At 31.5% G+C, this 24,549-nt stretch overlaps 1 protein-coding gene across 3 annotated transcripts in view; it reads right to left on the minus strand.

Moving 5' to 3' along the window:
- LOC143067284 (fibronectin type-III domain-containing protein 3a-like) overlaps positions 1-23,515 on the minus strand; it is a 111,619-nt gene extending 88,104 nt beyond the window's left edge. For 2 of the 3 annotated variants that reach the window (XM_076240413.1, XM_076240412.1), the window contains exons 1-2: positions 22,742-22,772; positions 12,279-12,767 (exon numbers count right to left, since the gene is read on the minus strand). In XM_076240413.1, coding sequence (XP_076096528.1) covers positions 12,279-12,767; positions 22,742-22,757 — 505 coding nt within the window. In that variant the 5' untranslated portion in view covers positions 22,758-22,772. Of the gene's footprint in view, positions 1-12,278; positions 12,768-22,741; positions 22,773-23,431 lie in introns of those variants that run through there. The other variant, XM_076240414.1, reaches the window with a different exon arrangement.
- Between the last annotated feature and the right edge of the window lie 1,034 nt (positions 23,516-24,549).

The raw sequence follows: 24,549 nt of genomic DNA on the forward strand, positions 1-24,549 counted from the left end.
TTGATTTCTAATTTCTTCTAAGGTGGGAGATTACTGCCCGTAAATTTATAAACATATTTTTGACACACGTTGAGATTTTTTTTTCATGTCAACTGGAAAATTTAAGAAATGTAAACATTACGCAAACCGTCGGCTACTTCTGTTTGACTTTGCCTGCGTCGCAGGTGTTTTTGAGTAACTTTAATGACCAATCTCATCGACGTTTTTTATTTTTCATTTACAATATTTTTTCTGCACCTCTTTTTTGTTTCTTTTCTGGCTGAATCTGTTAATTCGCGTACCATTTCCACGATAACAATCACCTGTTCGACCATTTTCCCTTCAAGGCACAATGTGCGATTGCGCATTGGGAACTGAAGAGTAAAGGTCATATGAATAACGGTTGGGCTTAACATCGAATTATTATTTGTAGACAATAAATAAATGTAGGTGTTAAACGTTAAAAAGCTTCTAAATGCTTAATGGAACGTAACCAGTAATTGTTTTAATCATAATTATTTTACTTTTTGTACAAAATCCGGCATATAGATTAAAAAAGTAATTTTAATGAAAATCGTAGATACTATCCGTTTGAATGCATCATAAAATATTAAAATGTAAAAAAGTGCTTATAATCACTGAATGGTAGATTATTTTAATTTATTAGTTGGTAGTAAAAAGTGAATATACATTGTATATTGTTTAAAACAATGATTGAAGTTGATTCAACTACTATTCTGGACAAAGAAAGATAACTCCAATTTTCAAAGAATATTTCATAAAAACTGTGCAGTTGAAGATTTCTTGCTATTGCACAATACAGTGCAATTGAAGATTTCTTGCTATTGCACAATACTTAATTTAATAATTTTGGATCCTGATTTGAACCAACTTGAAAACTGGGCCAATAATCAACCAGATGCTCCGCAGGGCGTAGCTTTATACGACCGCAGAGGTTGAACCCTGAACGGTTGGGGCAAGTATGGACACAACATTCAAGCTGGATTCAGCTCTAAATTTGGATTGTGATTAAATAGTTGACACAGCATAGGTTTCTGACACAGAATGAATGTGTTCTAATGAACTTAAAATTTTTGTTTTCTCTTAGAGCAATTCACTATGCTGTTGAATATTAATCCTCTCAAAAAAAATGTTTGAAGAAATTTTCTTTTTTATTTATGAAATTTCAAATGAGAAAAATTGAACCCAATTTTTTTAATCACATCCCCCTTTCCCTTATTCCAAAACTAATCTCAATTAAAATTTCTAATGGAGTTTGCAACAATAACTACTCATTTAAATACATCATAAAATATTAAGATGTAAAAAAACTGCTTGTTATCACTGAATGGTAAAGATTATTTTAATTTATCAGTTGGTAGTAAAAAGTGAATATACATTGTATATTGTATATAACGAAGATTTAAGTTGATTCTGGACAAAGAAAGATAACTCCAATTAAAAAAAAATCTTGCTATTGCACAATATTTTGCAATTAGATATTTCTTGCTTACTATTCTGGACAAAGAAAGATAACTCTAATTAAAAAAAAATTTGCTATTTCACAATATTGTGCAATTAGATATTTCTTGCCATTGCGCAATACTGTGCAATTGAAAAGACTTGCTATTGCACAATACTTAATATAATAATTTTAGATCCTGATTTGGACCAACTTGAAAACTGGGCCCATAATAAAAAATCTAAGTACATTTTTGGATTCAGCATATCAAAGAACCCCAAGATTTCAATTTTTGTTAAGACTAAGTTTAATTTTGGACCCTTTGGACTTTAGTGTAGACCAATTTGAAAACAGGACCAAAAATGAAGAATCTACATACACTGTTAGATTTGGTATATCAAAGAACCCCATTTATTCAATTTTTGATGAAATCAAACAAAGTTTAATTTTGGACCCCGATTTGGACCAACTTGAAAACTGGGCCAATAATCAAGAATCTAAGTACATTTTTAGATTCAGCATATCAAAGAACCTAACTGATTCATTTTTTGTCAAAATCAAACTGAGTTTAATTTTGGACCCTTTGGACCTTAATGTAGACCAATTTGAAAACGGGACCAAAAGTTAAGAATCTACATACACAGTCATGACAGTTAGATTCGGCATATCAAAGAACCCCAATTATTCAATTTTGATGAAATCAAACAAAGTTTAATTTTGGACCCTTTGGGCCCCTTATTCTGTTGGGACCAAAACTCCCAAAATCAATACCAACCTTCCTTTTATGGTCATAAACCTTGTGTTTAAATTTCATAGATTTCTATTTACTTATACTAACGTTATGGTGCGAAAACCAAGAAAAATCCTTATTTGGGTCCCTTTTTGGCCCCTAATTCCTAAACTGTTGGGACCTAAACTCCCAAAATCAATACCAACCTTCCTTTTGTAGTCATTAACATTGTGTTTAAATTTCATTGATTTCTATTTACTTAAACTAAAGTTATTGTGCGAAAACCAAGAATAATGCTTATTTGGGCCCTTTTTTGGCCCCTAATTCCTAAACTGTTGAAACCAAAACTCCCAAAATCAATCCCAACCGTTCTTTTGTGGTCATAAACCTTGTGTCAAAATTTCATAGATTTCTATTAACTTAAACTAAAGTTATAGTGCGAAAACCAAGAAAATGTTTATTTGGGCCCTTTTTGGCCCCTAATTCCTAAAATGTTGGGACCAAAACTCCCAAAATCAATACCAACCTTCCTTTTGTGGTCATAAACCTTGTGTTAAAATTTTATAGATTTCCATTCACTTTTACTAAAGTTAGAGTGCGAAAACTAAAAGTATTCGGACGACGACGACGACGACGACGCAGACGACGACGCCAACGTGATAGCAATATACGACGAAAAATTTTTCAAATTTTGCGGTCGTATAAAAATCTAAGTACCTGTTTAGATTCAGCATATAAAAAAAGCCCCAAGAATTCAATTTTTGTTAAAATCAAACTTAGTTTAATTTTGGACCCTTTGGACTTTAATGTAGACCAATTTGAAAACGGGACCAAAAATTAAGAATCTACATACACAGTTAGATTCGGCATATCAAAGAACCCCAATTATTCAATTTTTGATGAAATCAAACAAAGTTCAATTTTGGACCCTTTGGGCCCCTTATTCCGAAACGGTTGGGACCAAAACTCCCAAAATCAAACCCAACCTTCCTTTTATGGTCATAAACCTTGTGTCTAAATTTCATAGATTTCTATTTACTTATACTAAAGTTATGGTGCGAAAACCAAAAATAATGCTTATTTGGGCCCCTTTTTTGGCCCCTAATTCCTAAACTGTTGGGACCTCAACTCCCAAAATCAATCCCAACCTTCCTTTTGTTGTCATAAACCTTGTGTTTAAATTTCATTGATTTCTATTTACTTATACTAAAGTTATTGTGCGAAAACCAAAAATAATGCTTATTTGGGCCCCTTTTTTGGCCCCTAATTCCTAAACTGTTGGGACCTCAACTCCCAAAATCAATCCCAACCTTCCTTTTGTTGTCATAAACCTTGTGTTTAAATTTCATTGATTTCTATTTACTTATACTAAAGTTATTGTGCGAAAACCAAGAAAATGCTTATTTGGGCCCTTTTTGGCCCCTAATTCCTAAACTGTTGGGACCAAAATTCCCAAAATCAATCTTAACGTTCCTTATATGGTCATAAACCTTGTGTTTAAATTTCATAGATTTCTATTTACTTTTACTAAAGTTAGAGTGCAAAAACCAAATGTCTTCGGAGGACGCCGCCGACGACTACAGACGACGACGACAACGTGATACCAATATACGACCAAAAAATTTTTCAATTTTTGCAGTCGTATAAAAAAAGAAGAACATGCCCAAGGAACACAGATGCCCCTGCTTGGTAATATAAGGAAAATTCAGCAATTTTTCCATATATAACGGAACATAACTTGAGAACAGTGCGAAAGTGACCCCATCCAAATTTGAACTGATCTGCATTTACAAGTTATAATTACAGTGTAAATATTAGCTTGGTTCATGAAGCAAAGTAAGACTAATGCCTTTATCATGTTTATACTTATAGAGCATTAACAAGATATTGCAGAGTGATATGTACATTTTTATTTCATCCTGAATTGCATGAAATATTTGTCATTTGACATTAGATCTACCAACTTGAAAATGTCCTATTTAACTACAAAACTTGTTAAAGAATAGATATTATTGTTTTTAATAGATCTTACTGTAGGTTGTAATATAATACCTCTAAAAGTACTTCTAGATTAAATATCATGTATCAAATTTTCTCATTTCCTCTTTGTCATACCTGAAATATTGTCATGTCTACTGTAAAATGTTAAACGGAAGTAACTATTATATATAATTAACCTTAAGACTTATGTAGCCATATTTAGTTTTTCTTTTTTATTGTTTTCATGTCTGCATTTCTTGTTTTATTATATATAAAAAACGCCCCAGAAAGTCTTCATAATCATAAATATTTCACATGACTTCAAGTCTTGCCTGACCGACACTATACATGTTCACTGTAAATAAATTGTTAGAAAAAGGAGCCAAATCACTCTTTTAATAGAGACAAATTTACTGGCAGCCAATTTGTACACAATTATGAAATCTAAAACAGCTTATGGAACACAATAAACAATAGAAACTTTGACATAAACAGACTTGTACACAATTATGAAATCTAAAACAGCTTATGGAACACAATAAACAATAGAAACTTTGACATAAACAGACTTGTACACAATTATGAAATCTAAAACAACTTATGGAACACAATAAACAATAGAAACTTTGACATAAACAGACTTGTACACAATTATGAAATCTAAAACAACTTATGGAACACAATAAACAATAGAAACTTTGACATAAACAGACTTGTACACAATTATGAAATCTAAAACAGCTTATGGAACACAATAAACAATAGAAACTTTGACATAAACAGACTTGTACACAATTATGAAATCTAAAACAACTTATGGAACACAATAAACAATAGAAATTTTGATAATATTACAGCTTTGTAAACAAACACAAAATTTAAAACAGCATACTGAACACAATAAACAATAGAAACTTTTACAATAACATACTTGTACACAACTACAATGTATGATATCTTGAATAGCATATGTAACACAATAACAATAGAAACTTTGACAATAACAGACTTGTACACAACCAGCATATGGAACACAGTAAACAATAGAAACTGCCAAAAGCAGACTTGTTCACAAACATGAAATCTTCCAACCCTAGATGGAACACAACAGCAAAGTAATCTTAGACAAAAGTATATATTCATTTTTGTGTGCACACCAAAATCATGAACAGTTAACTTTTATAGTTGAACAAACGAATCTAATTAAATACATGTAACATCTCAAGGTGAAATGTTATTTTCTTAACTTTCAGTAGCTAATATGATATGCATGTTGAGGGCCAAAGGCAGGTAAAAAAGGTGGTGATCTCTGAAACAAATGAAAAATACACAATTTTACACTGCTAACTTGACAATTTCATTTGGTTAACTCAACTTCAATGTAAATGACTAGTTTAAATATAGAAACAGAAACAATGTCACCCTAACAATGTGCCTTGGGCTACCATGAAAAGTAAACTTGTGCTATAACAGGTCACAATCTATCATGAATACCGTCACAATGTTGATATACGAGGGAAACACCTTAACGGAATCGACCTAATTTGACATACTGACCTGATAGACACTAACATGTTGGAATCCTGTCTGATAATTCATGCATTTAACAACAAGTGAGATTGAAATTAGTTAAATTTTGATGTATGCATATGAATCACACAACAGACATTGTTTCAAGTGACCTTGTCTTAGACATGTATACATTGCAATTAAATAAGATAAAATAATACACTTTCATCCAGGCTTTTTTAGAAGAAAGATCAAATCTCTTATTATGCAACATACTGAATAGGATCTGTAAAATCTGCAAGATAAGCAGAAACAGTTTTGAGTATTAACACTTTCAAAGGCATTTCTTTTAAGGTTGGATTGCAGGACTAATTATCTTATACTGAAGCAAGATTATATAGCTGAGATAACTGAATCCTGATACCTTATCAAAGTAGAATTTCAATTCATGGGTATTTCTATTTAAATTTCATCAAAAGCAAAAATCCTGCTGAACGGAGCTCTTGCTCAGTATTAAATTGCCTACAGTGACTGATGTATAAGGAGGAATTAGAAACAGCCATGTTTTGTATATTTTTTCATTCAAATTTCTAGTAAAATTTTTAATACAAAACTCAGAGCTATATATAGGAATAACTTACATATTTTAAACACGAACACCCAAAGAATAATATTAATTGTTGTCAAGTTTGGTCCAGACCAACTGAGTGGTCTAATGTTATTCTATAAGAATCTTTATCTGTATATCTTCCAAACAGATCTCATTTTTTCTGATGTGAATTCTAAAATTGACATCGAAGGATAAATATTGTTAGTTTCTGCAAAGATTTTACTTCAATAATTGTATAAAATATTTGTATATGTACAAACTGAAACAAAACAAACTGTTCTTCAATCATTTATTTCTTCTGTTTCTGACAACCAATGCATTTAGTAATGAAACAGAATACAGCTTAGTAAGTGACGTCAGTTATGTGGTATCGTTACTGAGAAAACCGTTACATTATAGAGGACTCACTTCTACAGTTTGCTAATCAATATCAAACAAGGCAGCAACACGTACATTTCAATATTAAGGAGAAATCAAAATAACGTTTAATCCACTCCCTGTTTATAAACACTAGATTATCAATGAAAATTAGGTCTTTACTGACGACACCTGCGGAATTACTACAAATAGTAAAATCAATAAAGCGTGGATGACCTCTTCATATTATTCTATATATGTCCATAATAAGATATATGACTAACATTAACAAACACAATTAGCCTTCTACATGTGGCAAATACAGCTATTAAACTACTGGCAATCTGATCTCTTACTAAGTGATTTTATTGCAACACTGAACTTGAAGACAATCTGAGAAAATTATATTTTACGTAATTATCAATATGAGAATATTCCAGACAAATTTCCTGTAGAATTTCAATTGCTGAAGCTAGAAAACATTCAGTGAAGTTCTATACAGATGAATAGACTGATTCTAATGATTTTTAAGCACATAACTTACATGTAGGACACTAGTTTGATTGGAACCCTTCTTTGAATAAGACCACATAAAGAAAAAATATGGTAAAATTCAAATATGATGTAGAATGTATATTGGACAGGTTACAAGAATTCATAAATGTATAAATTTCTACCAATTCTTAATATTTTATCTCAAGAAGACTAAGCTTAGTTATCAAAATGCTTTATGTTCATGTGTATATGCATAAAGCTGATCGATTCAGTTTAGATGTCATTAGCAATGATACAGTAACCCAGCATCACAGTAGACAAGATAAGACATGTATGTTAACATACTGCACCATAGACATGTTTCTATACAAGCTGTGGCAAGTGTAGGATGGTGAGTTTACCTGCTGACAACCGACAAGGTTATTGGTTCTCTCCTTGCACTACGACTTCCTCCGCCAATAAAAACAAACCACCAGAAAACAGCTCAATGGTGTTGAGAGTGACTCACTGACTATATCATTAACACCAAGCAATCAATACAAGCTTGAGAAAATGGGAATACATTAAACAACATGAATTGTTCATACACGTAGGTCTAAAATTTAATGAACAATGTTCATTGATAGGTAAAGTGACTTGTGGAAGGGATAATCCAAACAAAAAAGGAGATATGGTGTGATTTCAAATGAGACAACTATCTAATAAAGATAAAATGACATAGATGTTTATAGTCTAGTTTTTTCGGAATATATAATAATAATATACTTAAAACTTGTAAACCTGAACCAAAGGGACAGAATTTAAACTATTCTTAAAATCTAATATGAGACATACAAAACATGTCTACCATTTGTTGAGGGGGCAATGTATTGAACTTCAACACTCAAAACCTTTTGTAAACATGCATTTAATGATGTGACGACTCATTACATTAAAACTGTAGTCCACAGAGAAAATAGTTGAAACCCATATGATAAAATAAGATAAGGGGTCTACGGGTACGCCTTAAAGACATTTTAAATCCAACATTTCATCAATAACCGAAGGGCCATCTTTAAATGATTTTTTCAAAGTATAGCTATAGATACAAATTTGAATCCATACATGTTAATCAACAATTAGACAGTTTGAAATATATCCAGTTTCTGACACAAGAACAAAAAGTGGTGACATGCAATACCAATACAGGAAATGAAATCTTAGACAATATTGTTTAGTGCCATCCAGAATAGGTTACATCGATATTCAACAATCAACTCACCAATGTTTTAAAAGGTTTTCATGGCTTTCCTATTACAAGCTTATATTTTCCAGCTATTTCTCTATATTTTTTGGGGGGTTTTGGGTGTTGATACATATAGATCTCCAAATGTCAAATCTGCAAGATTATTCTGCATTAACAAAACAGAATGTACACAAAATGTTGAATCTAAGGTTATTTCTGAATTAAGTTCAGATAAATTGACAAAAGTAAAAATCTTGAAAACTGGTGCTGCCTGAAGCAAAATATTCAAATATTCAAACATACATGTATATTAAAATGTAAGTCTGAAATTCATTAGTGGAAACAAAACAACTATTCCCCACAAGAGAATCTGTAACAGACTAACCTTTATTTTGAGGAAGTTTACTTTAATATATGGTTTGCATGGTTTGGTCTGATCAAAATATTTCTCTACTTGTAGTTTAGTCATGTTTTAATTATATTTACATACTACAAATCAAATGACCTAAAGAAAGTCCATTACTGCCCAAAAATTACTATTTAGTGCTTTAAAATTCTAAACCAAATGTCCATGTCTAATAAATACATTGTAAACCCGACAGAATTAGGGACGACATCAAAAGATCGATGTAGGATAAAAAACTTAAATCAAATAGTTTGGGGGTGGGGGGGTCAACATTGCTGAAAGTTTTGTTAATCCAAAATCGATTTTACATATATCCATATAGGTAAATCAATTTTTCCCAAATTAAGTTAAGAGGGGGGTGGGGGGGGTCAGTGAAAAATCTATGTGAATTAATTTTTTTATCCTACATTGAACTTTTGATGTCGTCCCTTAGAATAACTGGCAGTAGTCTAATAAATACATTGTATTTTGTAACCAGACATATTAAGTATTAGACTGACTGTATTCAAATTTCAAATAGTAAACTTACCACAAAACTCACAAGTATGAGATGTATGGTGCCTTGTCATCATTTCAAACCCCTCGAACAAACCCTTAGAAAATCATTGTATATGCAAAATGTACAAAATATAACAATGGTATATACTGTATGGATGACCCTTTATGTATTTTAAGCATATTAACAAAAACCTACATGAAATTGTACGTCATCTGACAAAAGTGTGAATTTCTAATGATGTCATTATCAAATACGTCAAGCTGTAAATGTATAATTCCTAACCTTTTAAAACCATTCTACTGAAATATAAAAGATGCCAAGTGGCAAAAAAAAATTTAAAAATTAGGAGAAACAACTTTGAAATTTATACAATTTGTACATGTACTTTGTAATATGAAAGGACAGACAACATCAAAAGAAAAAGATAAACAAATGTATAAAAAATTCAAAGAGATGCCTCAACAACACAGTGTCTATCCTTTTTATATTAAATTGTGTAACAAATTGTTGAAGCATGAAATTTAGGTCAAACTGATCATGTTGTTCCTAAAATCATACAGAACAAGAGTGTATCAGAGTGACAGGAAACCAGATGTTTTAACATTTATTGGCGGAAACACCATTTTTCAATCTTGCAAGAACCTTTACTCCTGAACGGTGAGAGTGAAAAGCATCAATATTGAACTTGACCTCTATTTTGTCATCAGTAACACTATATTATAAGTTGAACACCTTTAGTTAAAAAGGTTCATGAGTTAAAGCTTGAACACCTTTAGTTAAAAGGTTCATGAGTTAAAGCTTGAACACCTTTAGTTAAAAAGGTTCATGAGTTAAAGCTTGAACACTTTTAGTTAAAAAGGTTCATGAGTTAAAGCTTGAACACCTTTAGTTAAAAGGTTCATGAGTTAAAGCTTGAACACCTTTAGTTAAAAGGTTCATGAGTTAAAGCTTGAACACCTTTAGTTAAAAAGGTTCATGAGTTAAAGCTTGAACACCTTTAGTTAAAAGGTTCATGAGTTAAAGCTTGAACACCTTTAGTTAAAAAGGTTCATGAGTTAAAGCTTGAACACCTTTAGTTAAAAAGGTTCATGAGTTAAAGCATGAACACCACTGGAAACACCATTTTTCAATCTTTCAAGAACCATAACTCCTGAACAGTCAAACTGTTAATATTGAACAATTTGAACTCGACCTCCAATCTTATATCAGTAACAACATATTAAATTTAGTTGAATTGTTCATGAGTAATCGCACAGACACTGTTTGGTGGCTGCTGCCCAGTTGCCCACCCTATATACCCAAATCAATAACTAATTTTTCCTTTGGAAATCCTGTGAAAAATTGAAGACAAGAAGATCCTCCATCTATTGTCCAAAGACATATAACTTATTCCGGCAAGGCTGAGAGTTTTACTGGCATATCTAAGACATATAACTTATTCCGGCAAGACTCACAGTTTTACTGGCATATCTAAGATATACACATGTACATGTCATATATAAAATGTTCCAAATTAAATGGACAAATAAATACAAATATATCAATATACAGTTCTATAGATATTAAATCAATAAAAAAAAAGCACCTGTGAAACAGATGTAACTATATACATTATAATCAACATTTATTCATTAAAAATTAACACATTCAGTTCCATGCCCTAGAATCTTTACAATACATTTAAAAAGTACTGTATACATTAAAATGTTAAAAAAAAAATCTGCAGCCTTACAATATCAGACATGAACATTAAATTTTAAAGTCAATTAGTAATACTGATATAAAACTGCTGGATAATGATAATTAGGGGAACCTTAGTATTAATATGTACATGTACTTTATAAACATGATATACCGAATGATGTTTAAATTAAATGTTGAATTTAAATAGGATTAACAAGACTCAACTGCAGCACTTTGTTGCAATTATTTTTGTATACTGGATTTTCTTCTATGCTGTGAAAACTAAAAGACATGTTGTACAATATTTAGGTCCTAGAAAAAATATACACCTGAATAGCATACACATTTATATAATAGTGTTTTATTGCTTTTTTATTTAAATAGTTTTTTTATTTATACATTGTTATAAATTCCTTTGTTTTGGTAAATTATATGTATTAAGATTTACAAATGACACATTTTAGAAGAAATTATAATAATTTCATTCTATTAAGTACATCAAAAATTTTAATTAGCTCTCATGAATGTCAAGACAATGTAAATTCTTTGCAATGATACTTTTGTTTTTATCTTGAAAAAAAAAAAATTTATCATAATTACCAGTCATTTCAACAACAAACAATCATGTTAAATCAATTAGGTCTTTAATATGACCTGTATGTGTCTATCAAAAGTGAATACTGGACCTCATAGTAATTTGACACTATATATGGTCTAGGAAAACTGTGATTTTCAGTCCCTTTCAATAGCGAATTGTACATTGGGAACTGTAAGGAATAAGGAAATGTATGCATCAGTTATAAATTACCAAACTATAGCTTGGAAACTATGCAGAGTAAGGTAACATCTGTTACCACACTGTAGTATAGCATGAAAATCTCAGGAATATCAACAAATAACAGAATCAGACAAATATGAGCAGGGACTTTAATAGGGAATTAAAATGGAAGCACAAACAATGTCTAAGGGTAATGAATTTAAATGAAGAGTATTTTGTTATTTGCCCTGCAAGTAGTATCATTGGCACTTATACCAGATCTTTTTATTGGATGATTCACAATATTTGTGTACCTCTAGGGGAACAGCTGATTCTTAACCAAGTTCTTACATATATTAAGACAATGAACGACATGTACCTAAAATATCTTGCATGTCTAACTAATTTTGATTAAATTTAGTCTTTAGAACCAAGGTCTTATACAGGTATCATAAAACTTACCATTATCAATAGAAAGAATAGTACAATGTATTGACAAGTTTACATTACACCTCATAGAAACTGGTCTTAGATATTTATAAAGGGGCATACAAATGTTTTGTGAATGAGTGTCCAAATCACATACCTTGTATATGCTGAATCTGGTCTCCTACTCGTACTGAAAATGTCTCTCCAGGATTAACATGAACATGAACAACATGCTGGTGGTTAGGGGGAGAACTACTGTTATTCTGTGGATCATGCGGACTTTCTCCTCTCGACAGCTGCTGTGGGGTGTTAGGTGAAATTTGACTGGGTGAGCTCCCTGGTTCATGATTATGCTGATGACTGTTACAATTTGGTGTTGATGGATCGACTTCAGGTGATGCAGACTCATGATTTATAACAGGGATAGAGGAAAATGTAATGGACGAACCCGCACCACCATTTTGAATGACACATGGTGTATCACTGTTACTACTTGTTTCACTGTCTAGTCCATTCTTAAGAGATTCTACAGGACTGATATGTCCATTAGTTTTGGCATTATTCTGGTTTATGTTTACTTCAGGCATCTCTTTACCTTTCTCAGTACCATCATCCATTGTCTGTACTGGCATCAATCTAGCAAATTCTGGAGAAAAAAACAAATAAATATAAAACAACTGTTCACACTTTGCAATATCTTGCAATTAACTTGTTTACAGAATGTTCATAATATTTATGCAGAAAGTCTTTATAATAAATGTTTTACTGTAAATTTAATACTGTGGATTCATTCATTTTTCATGGATACCAATTTTAGTGGATTGCTGAAAACTTGCATTTGCATGGATATTTGATTTAGTGGTTTTGCCAATCTCTGTATACAAAGCCTATTGAAAATATGATATTCGTTGAACATTTAAATTCACGGTTCACCTGTACCAATGAAAACTGGTATCCAACAAATACTACTGAATCCACAGTATCACATACATTAATACATTGTATACCCAATGATCCATGATCAAGGTCAGATAAACCTTGTAAGACAGACATTCAATATTTTCTTACACTAAATGTAGTTGACCTATTGCTTACAGTATCTGAGAAAATATTGATTATATTAGGTTAGATTGTGGACAGCTGAAAAATACACTAGTGTGTTTTATAGAAAAGTTAGATAGCATCAGTTCCAGGCATAATTATTGAAATTCAACTGTTCCAGATTAAAACTACAGACACACTCAAGTACAGTTCCAGGTCCAGAGCATGATTATAGAAACATTCAATAGTTAAAGAGCATTATTACTGACACATTCAACAGTTCTATAGGCTTTAGCATGATTATAGAACCATTCAACAGTTATCAAGTACTATTACTGACACACTCAACAGCTCCAGAGCATGAATATACATTGTAGAAATATTCAACAGTTATAGAGCATTAGTACCAACACATTCAACAGTTCTATAGGCTTTAGCATGATTATAGAAACTATTAACAGTTATTACGCATGATTACGGACACTTTCAACAGTTCCAGAGCATGATTACTAACACTTTCATCAGTTCCAGAGCATGATTACTGACATGTTCAACAGTTCCATAGCATGATCATAGAAACATTCAACAGTTCTAGTGCATTATTTACTGACACTTTCAACAGTTCCATAGCATGATTATAGAACTTATCAGCAGTTCTAAAGCATGATTACTGACACAACATGTAATTATATAACATCATGCTTATTCTACTGATATCACTATGTTATGGAAAGCAAATTATTTCCAATGCTACGCGTACATGTTCATGTATACATTGTATAATAATATGGTTGAGTAACAGTTATTCTTTAAAAAATTTCAACCTATCTATTTTAATGGAAAAATACAATGTTTGTAGGTACATGTACCCTGATTTCATGTTTTAATGACTTAGACAGGAAATCCAGGAAGACAAATCTTGCTTCAAAATGTTATATGGTTTATGAAATAATTTACTGCTCATCAAATTGCAGGTGACCTAAAAAATCAAAATTTTCTAACCACTAACTGCAAAACTGTGAACATCAAAATATGGCCATTTATTCATAATACATCATTGTTAAACTAATCCATTCATATAATATTGTAAGTCAAATTTGGATGAATTAAAGAAAGAAAAGCCACGTCAGACATCACAAGAATGTGATAATTTCAATATTATCCGCTCATTCAGCTATATAAGGGAAGTAAAATCTGGATACATTTAATGAAAAAAAAAGCCATATGAACGTCACAATATATGATAATTCAATATCATAAACTCATTGAACTATATAAATAACATATGTCATATTAAGATAATTTAAATGAAAAAGATCCATGTACATGTAAGTATAAGACAGACATCACTGTCAATATTGTACACTCGTTAGCTTTTTTAGAACAATTCTATACATTTTATATCAATCAAAAATGCAATGCAGTGCAAATTCAGTACACAGAATATGTTGTAGTGTTAACTATGCATTTACTTGAATGAACATGAAATGTACATGTTTACTGTAGGTGTAGCTATTAGCATTTCTAATATAAACCACGAAACTTGAATACAAAAATTAACCAAGTTAATCAATAAAGAAAATCAATTAAGCAATAACTAATTAATGATTCTTACCACATCTTTTGTCTATGTTAACAAGAATAGTGACAGTCACATGTCAACTAAAGTAAAATTTGCATGCCATTGTTAAGAATTTCAAGTGATAAATTATCCTTCATACGCTTTGTATTCCTTACACAAACTAATAAAGATGTTTAATTTATATTGTATTAATAAGTACATAAAAAGTATATAAAAACACTGTAACAGGTTGTTTCTTTAATATACATTTAAGGAAAGAACAAAAAAAAACTTTTATACAACAGAAGGCTTTCATCATGACCGTATTGCCACACTGTACATGTACAAAAAAAATGTCATACATTTGATTTGAGTTTATTTAATAACAGATTAGAGGAAATCTTGACCCTGTAGCATGTGTACAGTATACCTGACATTTTCAGGTGTAAATGAACATCCAATATTTTTCCTTATATTTCTCTTTTTACTAAACATGCATGACGAAAACAATGTACACAGCTGTTTCAATGACGTCAATCAATAAGTGAAATTAGACAGGAATCAGAAAGTCAATTCACTATTTTCTCCTTTCATGAATATGTATTGAATATATACCAAAATACATGTAAATATCTGCTTCAGGGGAGCTACTGAACATTCAAAAGTTTAAATTAGTGCATTTTTAAATTCTGAGTTTACAAATTCTAATACATGTACATGCAGTTCCAGTCAGCCAGATAACATATAACACAACAAAGATAATAATATATATCAGTGTTTACCCTACATTTTTAAGTAGCCAACTGACAAGTAAATGGTAGGGTGGTATTGCTAGTAAAATTTTATTGATAAACTTTATAATAAACTAAAGAGTAGACAATTTAAGTAGTGAAGGCATTTTCAGCTAAACTACTGTTCAAACCAAAGTTCAGATTAACTCAAGTTTGAAATACATGTATCATATTTTGTCTACTTACATGTACAAATGTACCAAAACATGAATATAAAATTGATCCAAACTAAAAGAAAATTGTAAAATATAGTCCACAATGACTCTTACTTCTAGATTCTGAAAAATTTCTGAAAAATGCACGTTTTCACAAATCTTATTACATGTACATGTAACTAGAACTTCTAAAAGTAAAGTTACGGATACCAAACTAATCTGACTATAATATAAATTAAATATAACCAAAGTAAATTAAGAATGAAATGTTGGTCACAGTGACCTTATTTTTCTTGGATACTGGTGCAACCTATACAGGTAAATGCTCATATATAATTATCTACAATGTATGCATGTACTGATATACAATGTATGAACTAGTCATTCCCAAGGCCGCTGGACATTTGACAAAGTCCAGTAAAATTTCGTTCAACTCATATCTGTAATAGCTTACTGGACCAAATGTCCAATTGATTTCTGGAAGCCTTAGGAACCACTGTTACTCCAAATTACTGCAATATGAACTCTGACATTAACAGTAACTTGGACCTAAACATAAACCAAAGTTATTGAACCTTGTAATCTAGGTCACATGACCTTTTTCTTGAAACAGAAAGCTGGATGCCATGCTTCTTCTTCCAGTTAAAGAACAGGAGTCCTCACCAACTGTTTTAAGTTCATTACAGTACAAATGTACCTATTAACAAAGTTATTGATCTACTTGTCACTCAAATAGAGCTATTAACAGTGGCACACACATATATATCACGTACAATGTATGATCAGCATACACAAAAATATTGAGTCCCAAGTTAAAAATTAAGTATGCAAAAACAAAACTCATATTAATTATTTAGAAGTTTTTTTTAATAACATGTAAATATATTTTGATTTACACAATATTTATTTATGCAAATGTATTACTTCAATTCATTTAAGTTATTTCAATATTTCCAAGGCTATCTTTTAAGAAGGGCAAAATAGACCCAAAAAGAGTTACATTTGTATAAATGAATTTGATTTTTTTAAAATTATATATTCTTTTTTCTTCTTTTTTCAGATCAGTGGAAGTCCATTATCCTTCATTTAATCCATGAAATAATCATGCTCCTACATTCAAATGTATGCAATGCACATGCAATATTTTAGAATTGTTTAAAAAAAGAGGCAGGGAGTCACAACTCCTAAGTGAAAGAGGCAGGGAGTCACAACTCACAAGTGAAAGAGATATCAAGGATGATACAAAAACAAAAGCTATTGGTCAATATTCTTATCATGTTCTAAAATATTTAATCTTTTTTTCTTCTTTTTGCTGAATCAGCAAATGAACAAAAATATAAAGTGGCCTGCAGTATTTCCTTCTTAATCTCCGTTCTAAATATATTTTAACACTATTTTGAGAAGATGCATGTAGTCACGTTTTCATTTTTTATTTAATTTGTCACTGTTACATGTTCATGTTTGTACTGTTTATGCATGTCATATTTTTTTCTTTTCAAGTTACATTCTTATGTTTGTATTATAAACTTACATAATTCTTCTTGTTGTTTTACAATAACATGGTCCTCTGTCTGACATTGAGGTCAATGATTAACATAGGATGTAAATGTGATTTTCAATCAATTAATATCAACACTTATAAAAGTTATCAAATACAATTACAACTTATTAGTCAAAAACAAAACAAAGAATTAATGAACATGTCTAATATCTATGACACTGTCTGAAATGAATGATTGGTCAGAAAAAGTTATGTGATGTGGGACCATCAGAACATGTGATGTGGGACCATTAGAACATGTGATGTGGGACAGTCAGAAGGTGTGATGTGGGATCATTAGAACATGTGACGTGGGACCATTAAAAAATGTGACTTGGAACCATCAGAACATATGATGTGGGACCATCAGAACATGTGATGTGGGACAAACAAGACATGTGATGTGGGATCGGTAATCAGAACATGCAATTTGGGACAATCAGAACAAGCAATTTGGGACCTTCAGATCATGTGGTGATGGACAACATTTGATACATGTACAAGGGTCCGGAAACGGTCATATATGCCAGTCTTGACCTAAACTGAAAGTATTTTGTCCTAAATGAGTAATTGGGATTTAGGACAAATTTTATTTTTTTACAGAAATAATTTCGGTCATTCAATGTCATTTCGTTGAGATCGAGTTTCTAACATTGTCTAAATCGCCATTTTGAACTTATTTTTTGTTTGTTATCCTTTTCCTGTAATAAAACTGCCACTCAGGTAAAGTGTTATAATCCTGAGGGCCCTCCTAATAACTATAGTAATGCCTCTGGGAAATATTGGCTAATAATCGCTAATCTCTTTACCTGTGTTTTTAATTAATTTTTTTATTGATCACGAGCTCAGAACTAATATTTTAAAGAAATTAAAAGTTCATAACAACTGTCTGCATTATTTTATTACTTTTCTCAGCTTAGACAATTGTCAATTCTGATTTAAAATTAAATTAAAATTAAATTAATTTACGTAGAACAAAATATTGTTTCACTACAAACACACGTGCTTTGTTTACTAATATGCATGCTTGAAATTCTATTCCGCAAATTAGACACTAAATCGTAAATTAAAAATGATTTCATGCTAAATTAAACAAGTCCAACTATTATAATTAATATTCAAACACTATTAAAGGTAAAACAGTTAAAAAGCCGACGATTTCCTGTGAATTTGATAAACAAAACTAATCCCGGAAATGAGTCCGGAATTGGTCGTTTTACTATTGTCGTAAAACATCCGGTTATAATTTTGGCTTCAAAATCGAAAGAAACGTAAGCGAAGTTTGAGAAATTTATCGTTTTGAGTCATTAAAATCATTTTATTTTTAAACTGTTGCCTTCCTTTTATTGCTCAAGATCGATTTTAAGGGAAATGGTAGGGAAATTTCTGAAGTAAATGCGATGCAACAATGCTACGAGTATGACTGTATGAGCATACACACAATCTTTGTTTGAAAAAGGGCACCAACTTTTAAGTTATCCCAAAATGACCGAAATTATGTGAAAAAATTTCCGGATCCTTGTACATGTACATATGATGTACCTACATTTATACCTACAAAATCATTAAATTTTTGGATCTGATCAAAATTTGTCAAAAACAAAAAAAACATTTTGGTTCTTATGCTAAGCACACAGCTTTACTAGGTAAAAGTGTTGTTAAGATTGATACATATATGTACATGATGTAGAGGTGTTGTTATAATTAGGATTCCCAGTTAAATATTATCTAGGTTTTTTTTTAATTCATTGGTTTATGAAAACGCTGATTTTTCATGCTACTCTAGTCTCTACCAATTTAATTATCTCTGAAATATAAATTTATCTATCTCCTTTGAAGCATATGCATTATCCGAATTTATGTCAAAAGCATTTTACAATAAGTTAGTTTTAGTTTTAAGGCATAATTCTGTAAGATTTTCTTTTGCACCATTCTTTCAGGAAAAAGCTGTTTCATCCTCATACATGAAATGAACCCGTCCAAACAGGAAAGATGGTTAATAACTAGAGGCTCTAAAGAGTCTGTGTCGCTCACTTTTGTCTATGTGAATATTTAACAAAGCAGATCGATTCATGACAAAATTGTGTTATGGTTATTGTGATGTGTTTGTACATCTTACTTTACTAAACAGTCTTGCTGCTTACAATTATCTTTATCTATAATGAACTTGGCCCAGTAGTTTCAGTGGAAAATGTTAATAAAAATTTACAAATTTTATGAAAATTGTTAAAAATTAACTATAAAGGACAATAACTCCTTCAGGGGTCAATTGACCATTTCCGTCATGTTGACTTATTTGTAAATCTTACATTGCTGAACATTATTGCTGTTTACAGTTTATCTCTATCTATTATAATATTCAAGATAACCAAAAACAGCAAAATTTCCTTAAAATTACCAATTCAGGGACAGCAACCCAACAACGGGTTGTCCGATTCATCTGAAAATTTCAGGGCAGATAGATCTTGACCTGATAAACAATTTTACCCCCATGTCAGATTTGCTCTAAATGCTTTGGTTTTTGAGTTATAAGCCAAAAACTGCATTTTACCCCTATGTTCTATTTTTAGCTGTGGCGGCCATCAAATTCATCGGACTCATTTTTTAAACTAGATACCCCAAAGATGATTGTGGCCAAGTTTGGATTAATTTGACCCAGTAGTTTCAGAGGAGACCAGGCCATTCATTAGGAGGCGGTACCCGTTATTTTTACCCTCCTATGCTATTGACAAGTACTGCCTAAATGTAGGAATTTTTATATAAGATATTCATGGAATAAATTGAAAAGTACCACCTAGAAACGTGGAAAGTACCAGTCAACATGAAAGATAATGAAACCCCTGGAGAAGATTTTGGTAAACGATAACTAAGATTTAAAAAAAAAGGTTAAAAATTGACTATAAAGGGCAATAACTCCTAAAGGGGTCAACTGACCATTTCGGTCACATTGACTTATTTGTAAATCTTACTTTGCTGAACATTATTGGTTGGTAGGCCAGGTCACCTGACACATTTTTTAAAGTACATGAAGATACCCAAATGATGATTGTGGCCAAGTTTGGTTTAATTTGGCCCAGTAGTTTCAGAGTAGAAGATTTTTGTAAAAGTTAACAACAACAGACAACGACGGACGCAAAGTGATGGGAAAAGCTCACTTGGCCCTTCGGACCAGGTGAGCTAAAAATTAACAAAATAGCAGTGTTCTCCCCAGGCCGTTTTAGCGCCGCGATTTTCAGCGCTATTTCAATTTCCCGCTGTCCTATTGCACTTACCGCAGCGCTATCCCACTCAACCGCGTCGCTATATTTTTTTTCGCATTTTTTCAAATTTCCCGCTTATTTTACTCTTCGGATCACATGATTGACTGGTTTACGATTTTTGAATAAATTATTTCCGCTGTATTAAAGTAACTCCGCGGGACCAGTCTAATAAAAATGGCGTCTTTGAAAGATCAAAATAAACAAAGATTTCGACATTGACATCTATTTTTTCAATTAAAAGAATATATAGAGGCATATATGAATGAAATGAGATGAAATGAATTGACCACATTTCCCGACGACACTCACAAACTTGTTTTACGAACTTTGAACAAACGATGATTTTAAAAACGATCAAACACACAGGCACTTGTTTCTATGATCAAACACCGGGGTTTGTTACAAATTATTTGCCGGGTTTACTATCCATACGAACCCCGAAAATGAGCAAGTCTTTGAAGTATTAATTATCACCTAGATTCAAACTTATAATTGTTTAGTCAGAAATTCTACCATTTGAAAACAATTGAGAAGATATGATTAGAAAAACAAACCCCAAGCTGATACGACTTGAGAAATTTCACTTTCTCCATGTTCAGCTTGGATGAGGCCATTTAAATATTATAAAACGTTAAGGTCAGAAAAATGAGAAATCTTTATGCTAAAAAAATGTCAATTCCTGTCAAACGTCGTAAGGTAAACTGTACACTGCTACAGTGGGTTACAAAACCAAACAGAAGCTGACAATGACTTTATTGTTGGTCCTACATGTTCTGCAACATTACCTGTTAGTGCTAAGAAATCTTCACATAGGTAGTCTGGTGTAGACCCATCATGGAAAAAGACTTCTCCTTCAGTTTTATACACTGATAGTATGAGGATTTAATATATGAATTTACAACGGAGCAAAAAAAAGACTCTTCTTCTATATCATGTGTATCCAGACAAAAACATTAACAAACAAAGGGGTACATTGTAACTATCATGAGCATGATGAGGACATCATTACAAGAGAAAACATCAATAGCATAATATAATAAAAACACATCAAATCAATTACAAACAAAACGCGCGCCGCAATAAAGTTACTGAGAATTTTCGAAAATTACGCGCTTACCACAGCGCTATCCAAAAATCCTGGGGAGAACACTGAATAGTTTCAGAATATTTGTAGGAAAAAAAATTCAATTTAAATATCAAACCAGATGGCAAAAGCATAATATTTTTTTTTTTATTTTTCCTTCACTATGAAAAAAGAAATAATCATTTATTTCCTGTTTGTAAATGCACAAACCCCTGATTTTTTGTATAACTTAAATGATGATGACCTGCAGCATTCTATGTAGGTATGTTCATGTATATATGTATGTAATGTATGTACTTGTAGATTCCTCTGATACCGAAAAACCCTTCGAGAGCTGCGAGGGTACAGTGGAATCAATGTACACTCCCTATCGGAATTAATGGAGATGTGTCACTAACGTATTTACAATGGTTAATATTTACAATGACCATCCCCACCCCATCAACAAGGAGTGTTAGGACACCGGCAGTGTCTGTTATTATGGTGGAGGAAGCCGTAGTACTCGGAGAAAACCACCGGGCAGCTCGGCGGGAACAGACAAACCGAAGAGATATCAGCAGATTGATCTCCAGGTCAAAGTCGGGAACAACTTTGACCAACCGAGGCCCCCATAATACCCATGCTAGTTTAAACTCCAGTCTGGGTACCAGAGATGTGTGTGATAGGGTGAAAATCACCCTTCTGATGTACTGAAATTTTTAGTACCGAGGGAGGATCGAACTCAGGACCTTCAGCACTGTAGCCATTGGTCTTAACCACTACACCACGAACTCACATACTATGTTTAAAAGAGCACAGAAAAAAATAACCTAATTTTTTTAAGAATGAAAATAAACAGGAGATCACAAACATTAAAATAATGTTATTATTATTTATTTCTTGGAAAATATTTTGATTAATCTTTTGCAACCCAATTTTTTCAGTAAAAAAATATAAACCAACCTGGTCTAAGGAGTGAAATCAGAATAACTTTTCCTTGTCAGACAAATGCGATTTATTTAAATACATGTATCATCAAGTGTTTTTTTAAATATATATGTGTGACTTTATAGACATTATCATACAAGATTAAAGTTAAGTTTTAAATGGTAATAAACATATTGTATTTATTATTTTATCTTAAAATTTGTCACATATGCAATATACAATGTAGACTTATGATAGACAATAAAATTAATTTCAACAAACCTGCTCCTTTTGTCATTTCAACATTTTTTTCCACCAATAAATTTACACGTTATTCTATATCCCTTACACAAACTATTTGATCAAATTATCATACATCTTACAACTATATTCACCCACACATTTTCTTTAAATGACAGTCCTTTATAATTAATTATAATCAATATAATTTATCAATAAAATTGGTTAAATATATCGTATATATGGTTTATAAAATTGTTTGCAAACTTTAAAAATATATGCTTTACAAGTGAAAATAAACACATAGTCATTTGTAAAAGTAAAGTTAATTAGACAAATTTGTACAAACTCTAAAAACATATGTTGTTTACAATCACGTCTGTGCTCCAGGGTAGTCCTTTTATCAGCAGTATGACTTGCCCATTTAAGCTATATAGCAATCAACCCTTACCATAAATTCGTGGATTGTATCATCGTGTTACAACAAAGTTGTGCAATGCGTTTTACAACATGCATTATATTACTTTGAATTAATATTTTTTTAGGTCTACGTGTCAGCATATTGCATTTTTGCACTTAAAATCTGCAGAAGATTTTTGCGAAAAGCGGGAATTACGACGGAAGACATGTCTCAGCTGCAAAAATATTTCAACTGAAAGTTGGGAGTGTTACAGGGTAAAATTCATTGAATGTCGTACATATTCGACGATTACTAGGGATGAGGATCATTACCTGCTCATCTATAGCGCCATTTTGAATATGATTTTAGGATGTGCTGCTGTGCATTGTGGGAATGTTCTTTTGACATTTATCCGGAACGCGTTATACTTTATCGTTAGATTCAAGGTAAAATTTGAAGTAAATAACATTGCGAACGGAACATGCGTTGTTTACTGTAAACAAACTGACAAAACCACATGCAGAAATGTTATTAATAACTTCATATACTGTTTTGACGTACACAATAAAAAATATTGTCACGAAGGTTAGAATCTGTGCGCATAGAATTAATTTTTATTAAGAAGCTCAATTTCAAGGAATATAAGGTGAAGTTGAGATTATAATTCGTATGTGTGTTTCCACGGGGGGGTCTCAACATGGGATTTTGGGTACAGGTGTGCAGCTGGGATTTTAAAAACACCCCCATTCATATATTGAATAATTGTGAAATCCCTACCGATACATATATTTCACAGCGAAATCATAACCCATTCATATATTTATCAGCTCAAATAGTACCTATATCGGTCAATTACTACCTATTGATATATTTCCTCGGTAAAATTGCACTCCATTGATATATTTGACAGATCAAAAAAGGGACCCATTCCAGCGGCACATATGTATATACCTTTATATAGGAAGAGACCCCCCCGTGTGTGTTTCAGTCTCCAAAGATGCTGAATGAAAGGGATTTCGAATAAAATATGGAAATTTAGGTTTGTTCTAATTTTAAATATGTGGGTTTTAAATCCAAACTTTTTGAAATTAGTTCATCAAACGAGGTGTAATTTTTAATATTGACTTGATTATACATAAGAAAGTCGGATGGATGTGTTTGAGTTTTGATTTTGTCATGGGGACTTTCCGTCTTAATTGTACTTTCTTCCGTCGGAGTAAAGTATTTTTGTGATTTTACTTATTTTATTTTTTGTAATAGAAAAAGCACAAAATGAGCCCATTATTATATTATAAAGTGGAAAAATTAGGAACGAAATGAAATATTAAGAATTGGACAAAATGGACAAAATAAATAAAGAATATAGAATGATTGACAAAATGAGTAAATGAAGAATAGAGTAAACTATATTATGAAATATAATTAAAGGAATAACTAACTTCGAAATCGA

Source organism: Mytilus galloprovincialis, chromosome 3, assembly GCF_965363235.1.
Source record: "Mytilus galloprovincialis chromosome 3, xbMytGall1.hap1.1, whole genome shotgun sequence".
NCBI lineage: Eukaryota > Metazoa > Mollusca > Bivalvia > Mytilida > Mytilidae > Mytilus > Mytilus galloprovincialis.